Below are 11,666 nucleotides of genomic sequence, written 5' to 3' on the forward strand. Positions count from 1 at the left end.
GTTTTGATGGTTTTAATGGTTTGGATTGTTTGGATTGTTTTGATGGTTTTAATTGTTTGGATTGTTTTGATGGGTTTTAATGGTTTGGATTGTTTGGATTGTTTTGATGGTTTTAATTGTTTGGATTGTTTTGATGGTTTTGCTTGTTTTGATGTTTTTGATTGTTTTGATGGTTTTTATGGTAAGGATTGTTTAGATTCTTATGATTGTTTCGATGGTTTTAATGGTTTGGATTGTTTGGATTGTTTGGATTGTTTTGATGGTTTTGATTGTTTGGATTGTTTGGATGGTTTTGCTTGTTTTGATGTTTTTGATTGTTTTGATGGTTTTTATGGTTTGGATTGTTTTGATTGTTTTAATGGTTTGGATTGTTTGGATTGTTTTGATGGTTTTAATTGTTTGGATTGTTTTGATGGTTTTGCTTGTTTTGATGTTTTTGATTGTTTTGATGGTTTTTATGGTTTGGATTGTTTTGATGGTTTTTATGGTTTGGATTGTTTTGATGGTTTTAATGGTTTGGATTGTTTTGATTGTTTGGGTTGTTTTGATGGTTTTAATTGTTTGGATTGTTTTGATGGTTTTGCTTGTTTTGATGTTTTTGATTGTTTTGATGGTTTTTATGGTAAGGATTGTTTAGATTCTTATGATTGTTTCGATGGTTTTAATGTTTTGGATTGTTTTGATTGTTTTGATGGTTTTGATTGTTTGGATTGTTTTGATGGTTTTACTTGTTTTGATGTTTTTGATTGTTTTGATGGTTTTTATGGTTTGGATTGTTTTGATTGTTTTGATGGTTTTAATGGTTTGGATTGTTTGGATTGTTTTGATGGTTTTAATTGTTTGGATTGTTTTGCGACGGCTCCCAAAAGAGGAGCCAAGTGTGTTTATTGTCAGCAGACACTGTTGAGGAGTTGATGACATCATCCCCAGATTGATGTCTTTGGACTCAGATTGTTTGCGGATGAGCGGGTCCCTCGGTCAGCGTCAGATCCGGAGGCCCGGGACCGGGTCCGCTGGCTCCAGCGGGGGCTGTGTTTCCTGGGAAAGCGAGCCGAGGCCAAGTCCAGATGCCGAGGCGTCCCCGGGGAGCTGGTCTGCATGAAGCAGGAAGTGGCGAGTGTGAGAGCGGATCTTTGTCAGCTGCTGCTCCTCCGTGCCAAGGATTGTGTACTAGTCAACAATCTGAAAATACTCACCAAGTACTAGTGCCACGTACTTTATTCTCATACTTTTGATGCTGTCTCAGAGATTTTAGTCACACTTTCTTTACAGCCGATTGTCAAATGAGGAGGGCACTCATTGTAAAATGTCTTGTACAATGTCTCCCTCTAGCGGCCACTGACATGACTGCACTTCACCCTGTCAAGCCTGAAAACATAAATACTGGACATCCATCCATCCATTTACTACCGCTTATTCAATTTTATTTGAAAAAGAATGATTTTCAATTTGCATCACATTTGACACAGCTGCTCACAAAATATCATTTTTATGTTGTTTTTTAAACAAACCAAACAATAATGCAACACACCGCAATATCGATCATGTTATGTCCACACATAAAAATAACTTTTCTCATCATCATCGTCATCTTCATCTTCCCCAGCTGCTCCACAGCACTTCAATTCACATTCTTCATCATTTTCAAGTTAGTTATTTACCATCTTTAAAAACGTACAAAAAGTCGACATCATTATGTATTTTCTATATTGAAACCCGCTTGAGGAATGAGCAGTGTTGGGACTAACGTGTTACAAAGTAACGGCGGCGGTAAATAGTAATCTAACGCGTTATTTTTTATATTCAGTAACTCAATTACCGTTACTACATGATGCGTTACTACGTTATTTTACGTTATGTTTTATGTAGTATCGGCTAGAAACTGAGAAGATCTGAGTGTGTTTTATTGCAGCGCTGCGGAAGAGGCGACAAGGAAGAGGCGTGCTGCGCTCTGTCTGTGTGTATGTGTGTGTGTGTGTGTGTGTGTGTGTGTGTGTGTGTGTGTGTGTGTGTGTGTGTGTGTGTGTGTGTGTGTGTGTGTGTGTGTGTGTTTACTAACAAGACATCATGGCGAAGCCCGAAGCCGAGTTTCTTAACATGAAGATAATCTCACTACTTTTCTTTTGCCGACCACAAAGAAAAGAACATTTCAGTTGAATGTAAGTCGTGTCTTGGATCAAAGATCCTATCCTAGCAATTCAAATCTGCTGAAACAGCTACAAAAGCATTCACCTTGCATTAACAAACTAACCGTTCATATTGATGTATGAGTAAAAAATACATTTATTTTACCTTACTGCTTTCAAATTTGGCAAAGTTTCTTTGCAAAAATCTTTTGTTTCTTTGTGGCAGCAATTACTGCCCTCGTGTGGACTGCATGTGTACTGCATGCCTCTGATACTGATGAGTAAAACAATGACGTCGGGACTCAAACACGAATGTATCATTTATGATACGTCTGTTATCAACTTAAACATGAAATAAGTTTCAAACCATAATGAAATAATTCATGTTTTCATCTTTAAGGGAGGAATTCCTGGACCCAGGCTTCCTGCTAATGGATGTGTGGGCCAGCCACGCCCCCTTGTGCCCAACCAGACACGCCCCCTAGTGCCCAACCAGACACGCCCCCTAGTGGCCAACCAGCTACGCCCCCTAGTGGCCAACCAGCTGAAAGGCTCGACTAAATCTTCCGTTATGCAAAGACAACTTAGTCAGCAACACCAGCGAGGAGTAAGTTTATCTTCTTTTAACTCTATGTATGATTATGTATTTATATTATTTTAACTCTATGTATGATTATGTATTTATATTATTTTAACTCTATGTATGATTATGTATTCATATTATTTTAACTCTGTATGATTATGTATTTATATTATTTTAACTCTATGTGTAGTTGCACTTGTAACATTTCAATGTATTTTAAGTGAGTTATTGAAAGTATAATCACATTTTAATGCAAATGTTTGAGATATTTACTAGAAGAGTTAACGAATAAACATGTAAATTATTAAGGGTACTCAAAAAAATTGATTCACATCCGAATCACAATTTTTATTCATCCTGATTCTAAATCGATTCATAATTTTCCAAAAATCGATTTGAAAGAATAAACTATATAAAAAAAAAGAAATTGACTAAAAATGTACACTATAAATACATAATTAGAATGTTAATTATTAGTTGTTATTTTTACTCAGACTCTTAAAAAATAACTATTGAATAAATTATAATGTCGTTTTTTTACAATTTATTCAAAGACACGATAAAAAAAGGGATTTTTGTACGAAATACATTTAAATATCACTCGAAAATGCTAGAAAATATGATCTATGATTATTACTAACAGATTGAATAATATATTGAATAATTGTTTACGTTTTTACTTTTAGCTTATTAAAAAAAATAAAACAATAATTCACTGTATTAATGCAATTTTTTTATCACATTTCCAATTTCTTAAAGACGCTTTAAAATATGTTAAACACATGTTTTTTAATTGAATGTAATCATTTTTCAATAAAACAAGTATTTGATATTATTTTCACACAATTAATGCACTTTTCTGGGTACTCAAAATAAACTTAATATAAAAATATACAATTATATTGTTAATTATTAGGTTTTTTTTACTCAGATACTGAGAAAAGTAACAAATTAATCAATTGTAATGTAATATTTTGTAATAATTTATTCAAAGACACGAACATATAAATATAAATACATGCATTTATTTAGCAATGTTCTTATATATTTTTTAAATTTTAATAATTATATAGTTTTTGTCAATTATTAGTTTTTTACTCAGACACTGAAAAAAATAATTTAGTAAATTATAATGTAATATTTTTTAGTAATTTATTCAAAGTCACATATATAGATTTTTTTTTACAAAATATATTTACATAATATCACTCTTATTAGGTATTAAAAGATGTTTGGAAAATAATAATGTAGGATTATTATTAACAGACTAAATAGTATATTATTAAATAAAAATGTATTATTAGTATGAAGCAATTATTAAATAATATATGAATTTTTTTATTTTTTTTTTACAAAATGTATTTACCTAATATTACCTTTTTTATGTATTCAAAGATGTTTGGAAAATAGTAATGTGTGATTATTATTAACAGACTGAATAATATATTATTAAATGAAAATGTATTATTATTATGAATCAATGATTAAATAATATTCAATAACAATATATGAATAAATAATATATTTTTTTACAAATATATTTACATAATGTGTGTTTATTATTAAGGGACTAAATGATATATTATTAGATACAAATAATAAATATAATATATAATTTAATAAAACAAATATATTATGAAAAAAAAATTAAGTATTATTATGAAGCAATTATTAGATAATAATGAAAAACTATTTTTACAAAATATATTTACATAATATCACTCTTATTAGGTATTAAAAGATGTTTGGAAAAAATAATGTGGGATTTTTATTAACAGACTAAATAATATATTATTAAATAAAAATGTATTATTAATATGAAGCAATTATTAAATAATATATGATTTTTTAATTATTTTTTTTACAAAATATATTTACCTAACATTACCTTTTTATGTATTCAAAGATGTTTGGAAAATAGTAATGTGTGATTATTATTAACAGACCGAATAATATATTATTAAATGAAAATATATTATTATTATGAATCAATGATTAAATAATATTCAATAATAATGTATGAATAAATAATATCTTTTTTTTTTTACAAAATCTATTTACATAATGTGTGTTTATTATTAAGGGACTAAATGATATATTATTAGATACAAATAATAAATATAATATATAATTTAATAAAACAAATATATTATGAAAAAAAAATTAAGTATTATTATGAAGCAATTATTAGATAATAATGAAAAAATATTTTTACAAAATATATTTACATAATATCACTCTTATTAGGTATTAAAATATGTTTGGAAAATAATAATGTAGGATTATTATTAACAGACTAAATAGTATATTATTAAATAAAAATGTATTATTAGTATGAAGCAATTATTAAATAATATATGATTTTTTAATTATTTTTTTTACAAAATATATTTACCTAACATTACCTTTTTATGTATTCAAAGATGTTTGGAAAATAGTAATGTGTGATTATTATTAACAGACCGAATAATATATTATTAAATGAAAATATATTATTATTATGAATCAATGATTAAATAATATTCAATAATAATGTATGAATAAATAATATCTTTTTTTTTTTACAAAATCTATTTACATAATGTGTGTTTATTATTAAGGGACTAAATGATTTATTATTAGATACAAATAATAAATATAATATATAATTTAGTAAAACAAATATATTATGAAAAAAAAATTAAGTATTATTATGAAGCAATTATTAGATAATAATGAAAAAATATTTTTACAAAATATATTTACATAATATCACTCTTATTAGGTATTAAAAGATGTTTGGAAAAAATAATGTGGGATTTTTATTAACAGACTAAATAATATATTATTAAATAAAAATGTATTATTAATATGAAGCAATTATTAAATAATATATGATTTTTTAATTATTTTTTTTACTAAATATATTTACCTAACATTACCTTTTTATGTATTCAAAGATGTTCGGAAAATAGTAATGTGTGATTATTATTAACAGACCGAATAATATATTATTAAATGAAAATATATTATTATTATGAATCAATGATTAAATAATATTCAATAATAATATATGAATAAATAGTATCTTCTTTTGCAAAATATATTTACATAATGTGTGTTTATTATCAAGGGACTAAATGATATATTATTAAATACAAATAATACATTTAATATATAATATAATAAAACAAATATATTATGAAATAAAAATTAAATATTATTATGAAGCAATTATTAAATAATAATGAAAAAATATTTTTACAAAATATATTTACATAATATCACTCTTATTAGGTATTCAAATATGTTTGGAAAATAATAATGTGGGATTAATATTAACATACAAAATAATATATTTTAATATATTGTCAATTATTACTTTTTTACTCAGACATTGAAGAAAATAACAATTTAGTAAATTATAATGTAATATGTTTTAATAATTTATTCAAAGACATGGGAAAATAATATAAATGAGATTTTGTTTACCAAATATATTTACATAATAGTACGCTTATTATGTATTCAAAGATGTTTGGAAAATAATAATGTGGGATTTTTTTTTAAGGGATTAGACAATATGTTATTAAATAAAAATATATTATTATTATTATGAAGCAATGATTAAATAATGCTCAATAATAATACATGAATAAAGAATATGTTTCATACAGAAAGATTATAATAATAACAAATAATTGGCTTCCTTCCATTTATTTGATAATAAAAAGTGTAAATAATGAAATAAATGTCACCCTTCAGGATGAAGACGACCCTCAGGAAGCGTTCAGCCGGCGTCTCACCAGGCCGCCCCCGGACTACAAAAGGAGCGTGGTGGGCGGGAACATCTTCCCAGGTGAGCACCTTTGTGACGGTACCTGAAGGCATCAAACACACCTGCCCTCCATGTCTGCAGGCTCCTCCCACTCGGAGAAGGAGGCGTCGCCCATGTCGTGCCACCTGCCAGGTGAGGTGATGTCGTCAGACGGCAGCTTCGTGGGACACTTCCCGCACAAGATCGCCTTCCCGGGCGCCAACACGCCAGGGAACTCCTCGGGGATAAACGGCGTAGTGGAGTCCAACCGTCAGTACCAACATGGCGCCCTGGCGGCAGCGCACAAGCACATGGGCATGCTTCCGTCTGTGGGCGACGTCTGTTCCAGAGCCTCTCCGGAGCAGAGGGTGCCGGCGGGCGGATTCCCCGAGGTGACCCCTGGTGCCTACCATGGCGGGCGCACCAACCACGTGACCTTTGACTTCCTGCCCGAGGGAGACAACATGGTGCCAGGAATCAACACCGACTCAGACTTCATCGACTCGCTGCTCAAGTCGGGCTCAGGAAACGACGACTGGATGAAAGACATCAACCTGGACGAGATTCTGGGGAATCACACCTGACTTCTCCAGGGATTTCAGAAACGTTCATATCATAAATGTTCATTTCATAAATTTTCATTTTATAAACGTTCATTTGATAAACGTTCATTTCATAAACGTTCATTTCATAAACTTTCATTTCATAAACGTTCATTTGATAAACGTTCATTTTATAAACGTTCATTTGATAAACGTTCATTTCATAAACTTTCATTTTATAAACGTTCATTTGATAAATGTTCATTTGATAAACGTTCATTTGATAAATGTTCATTTCATAAACTTTCATTTCATAAACGTTCATTTGATAAACGTTCATTTTATAAACGTTCATTTGATAAACGTTCATGTCATAATCGTTCATTGGATAAATGTTCATTAGATAAATGTTCATTTCATAATTGTTCATTTGATAAATGTTCATTTCATAAACGTTCATTTTATAAACGTTCATTTGATAAATGTTCATTAGATAAACATTCATTTGATAAACGTTCATTTGATAAACCTTCATTTCATAATCGTTCATTTGATAAATGTTCATTAGATAAACGTTCATTTCATAATTGTTCATTTGATAAATGTTCATTTCATAATCGTTCATTTGATAAATGTTCATTTGATAAATGTTCAATTCATAAACGTTCATTTCATAAACGTTCATTTCATAAACGTTCATTTCATAATCGTTCATTTGATAAATGTTCATTTGATAAATGTTCATTAGATAAACGTTCATTTCATAATTGTTCATTTGATAAATGTTCATTTTATAAACGTTCATTTTATAAACGTTCATTTCATAAACGTTCATTTCAAAAACGTTCATTTCATAAATGTTCATTTCATAAACGTTCATTTGATAAACGTTCATTTGATAAATGTTCATTTCATAAACGTTCATTTCATAAATGTTCATTTCATAAACGTTCATTTGATAAACATTCATTTGATAAACGTTCATTTGATAAACGTTCATTTGATAAATGTTCATTTCATAAACGTTCATTTCATAAACGTTCATTTGATAAACGTTCATTTGATAAATGTTCATTTTATAAACGTTCAATTTATAAACGTTCATATCATAAACGTTCATTTGATAAACGTTCATTTTATAAACGTTCATTTCATAAACGTTCATTTGATAAATGTTCATTTCATAAACGTTCATTTGATAAACGTTCATTTCATAATTGTTCATTTGATAAACGTTCATTTGATAAACGTTCATTTGATAAACTTTCATTTGATAAATGTTCATTTTATAAACGTTCATTTCATAAACGTTCATTTGATAAACGTTCCTATCATAAACGTTCATTTGATAAACGTTCATATCATAAACGTTCATATCATAAACGTTCATTTGATAAACGTTCATTTCATAAATGTTCATTTTATAAACGTTCATTTGATAAACGTTCATATCATAAACGTTCATATCATAAACGTTCATTTGATAAACGTTCATTTCATAAATGTTCATTTTATAAACGTTCATTTGATAAACGTTCATTTCATAATTGTTCATTTGATAAACGTTCATTTGACAAATGTTCATTTTATAAACGTTCATTTCATAAACGTTCATTTTATAAACGTTCATATCATAAACGTTCATTTGATAAACGTTCATTTTATAAACGTTCATTTCATAAATGTTCATTTCATAAACGTTCATTTTATAAACGTTCATTTGATAAACGTTCATTTCATAATTGTTCATTTGATAAACGTTCATTTTATAAACGTTCATTTCATAAATGTTCATTTCATAAACGTTCATTTTATAAATGTTCATTTAATAAATGTTCATTTCCTAATTGTTCATTTGATAAACGTTCATTTTATAAACGTTCATTTGATAAATGTTCATTTCATAAACGTTCATTTTATAAACGTTCATTTGATAAACGTTAATTTCATAATTTTTCATTTGATAACCGTTCATTTCATAAACGTTCATTTTATAATATTTCATTTGATAAATGTTCATTTCATAATTGTTCATTTGATAAACGTTCATTTCATAAACGTTCATTTTATAAACTTTCATTTGATAAATGTTCATTTGATAAACGTTCATTTGATAAACATTAATTTCATAAAAGTTCATTTGATAAACGTTAATTTCATAATTGTTCATTTGATAAACGTTCATTTCATAAACGTTCATTTTATAAACGTTCGTATCATAAACGTTCATTTCATAAACGTTCATTTTATAAACGTTCATATCATAAACGTTCATTTGATAAACGTTAATTTCATAATTGTTCATTTGATAAACGTTCATTTCATAAACGTTCATTTTATAAACGTTCATATCATAAACGTTCATTTGATAAACGTTCATTTTGCAAACGTTCATTTCATAATTGTTCATTTCATAAACGTTCATTTGATAAACGTAATGGACTTTAACTGTAAGTTGATAAATGTTCATGTGATGAATGTATATAATAGATAAGAGTTTATGTGAACGCTGCTGTGCTCCTTCTTGTCAACTTCATTAATTATCATCATTATTAATATTATTATTTTTATTGTTAGGGTTTCACTTTTTACCATCTCTGCTCTTTTCGGATGCAATTTCAAAAATGTAACTTCTATTTAATAAACATTAAAAAGACAATATTAATAATAAAACCATTCAGTTGTTTTGTTTTCTCTTGAAATCAGCGATGTGGCCATCGATACTGGAATATCGATACCGCCGATACCACATCTTCATGCTCTAATACTCATCCTCCAATCACAGTATCAATACTTTTGATACTCTAGTTCAAATATGCAGGGGGGCGGGGCTATATTGATATTTTTATTTGTTTTAAATGCTAAAAACATATAATGTGTCATCTTTGTATTAAAGTATATTTTTTATTAATGACTAGTTGGAACATTTCAGATTTTTTTTCATTATATACCAAATTTTGCAAAATGAAAGTATACAAAACTGCTTCCTGTTTGGTTTTGCAGCAAAATGAAAGTCGACAAAACTACTTCCTGTTTGGTGTTGTAATAAAATGAAAGTCGACAAAAGTCTTCAAAACTATTTCCTGTTTGGTGTTGCAGCAAAATGAAAGTCTACAAAACTACTTCCTGTTTGGTTTTGCAGCAAAATGAAAGTCTACAAAACTACTTCCTGTTTGGTTTTGCAGCAAAATATAATTCTACAAAACTACTTCCTGTTTGGTGTTGCAACAAAATGAAAGTCAACAAAACTGCTTCTTGTTTGGTTTTGCGGCAAAATGAAAGTCAACAAAACGACTTTCTGTTTGGTTTTGCAGCAAAATGAAAGTCAACAAATCTGCTTCCTGTTTGGTTTTGCAGCAAAATGAAAGTCAACAAAACTGCTTCCTGTTTGGTGTTGCAATAAAATGAAAGTTGCCAAAAGCCTACAAAACTATTTCCTGTTTGGTGTTGTAGCAAAATTAAAGTCTACAAAACTACTTCCTGTTTGGTTTTGCAGAAAAATATAATTCTACAAAACTACTTCCTGTTTGGTTTTGCAGCAAAATGAAAGTCGACAAAACGACTTCTTGTTTGGTGTTGCAGCAAAATGAAAGTCAACAAAACTGCTTCCTGTTTGGTTTTGCAGCAAAATGAAAGTCAACAAATCTACTTCCTGTTTGGTTTTGCAGCAAAATGAAAGCCAACAAAACTACTTCTGTTTGGTGTTCAAATAAAATGAAAGTCGCCAAAAGCCTACAAAACTATTTCCTGTTTGGTGTTGCAGCAAAATGAAAGTCTACAAAACTACTTCCTGTTTGGTTTTGCAGCAAAATGTAAGTCTACAAAACTACGTCCTGTTTGGTTTTGCGGCAAAACGAAAGTCAACAAAACTACTTCCTGTTTGGTTTTGCAGCAAAATGAAAGTCGACAAAACTACTTCCTGTTTGGTTTTGCGGCAAAATGAAAGTCAACAAAACTACTTCCTGTTTGGTTTTGCAGCAAAATGAAAGTCAACAAAACTGCTTCCTGTTTGGTATTGCAATAAAATGAAAGTCGACAAAAGTCTACAAAACTATTTCCTGTTTGGTGTTGTAGCAAAATTAAAGTCTACAAAACTACTTCCTGTTTGGTTTTGCAGCAAAATGAAAGTCGACAAAATGACTTCCTGTTTGGTGTTGCAGCAAAATGAAAGTCAACAAAACTGCTTCCTGTTTGGTTTTGCAGCAAAATGAAAGTCAACAAATCTACTTCCTGTTTGGTTTTGCAGCAAAATGAAAGTCAACAAAACTACTTCCTGTTTGGTGTTCAAATAAAATGAAAGTCGACAAAAGTCTACAAAACTATTTCCTGTTTGGTGTTGCAGCAAAATGAAAGTCTACAAAACTACTTCCTGTTTGGTTTTGCAGCAAAATGAAAGTCAACAAAACTGCTTCCTGTTTGGTGTTGCAATAAAATAAAAGTCGACAAAAGTCTACAAAACTATTTCCTGTTTGGTGTTGCAGCAAAATGAAAGTCTACAAAACTACTTCCTGTTTGGTTGTGCAGCAAAATATAATTCTACAAAACTACTTCCTGTTTGGTTTTGCAGCAAAATGAAAGTCGACAAAACTACTTCCTGTTTGGTGTTGCAGCAAAATGAA

General features: G+C 28.9%; 1 protein-coding gene across 1 annotated transcript in view; it reads left to right on the plus strand.

The window, feature by feature from the left end:
* maml2 (mastermind like transcriptional coactivator 2) overlaps window positions 1-7,195 on the plus strand; it is a 31,018-nt gene extending 23,823 nt beyond the window's left edge. Inside the window, exons 3-5 of the mRNA XM_061971965.1 lie at window positions 2,527-2,733; window positions 6,454-6,547; window positions 6,608-7,195. Of these exons, the coding sequence (XP_061827949.1) occupies window positions 2,527-2,733; window positions 6,454-6,547; window positions 6,608-7,089 (783 nt within the window). The 3' untranslated portion in view covers window positions 7,090-7,195. The remainder of the gene's footprint in view (window positions 1-2,526; window positions 2,734-6,453; window positions 6,548-6,607) is intronic.
* The last annotated feature ends 4,471 nt before the right edge of the window (window positions 7,196-11,666 follow it).

The sequence above is a fragment of the Nerophis lumbriciformis genome, linkage group LG17 (assembly GCF_033978685.3).
Source record: "Nerophis lumbriciformis linkage group LG17, RoL_Nlum_v2.1, whole genome shotgun sequence".
Taxonomy (NCBI): Eukaryota; Metazoa; Chordata; class Actinopteri; order Syngnathiformes; family Syngnathidae; genus Nerophis; species Nerophis lumbriciformis.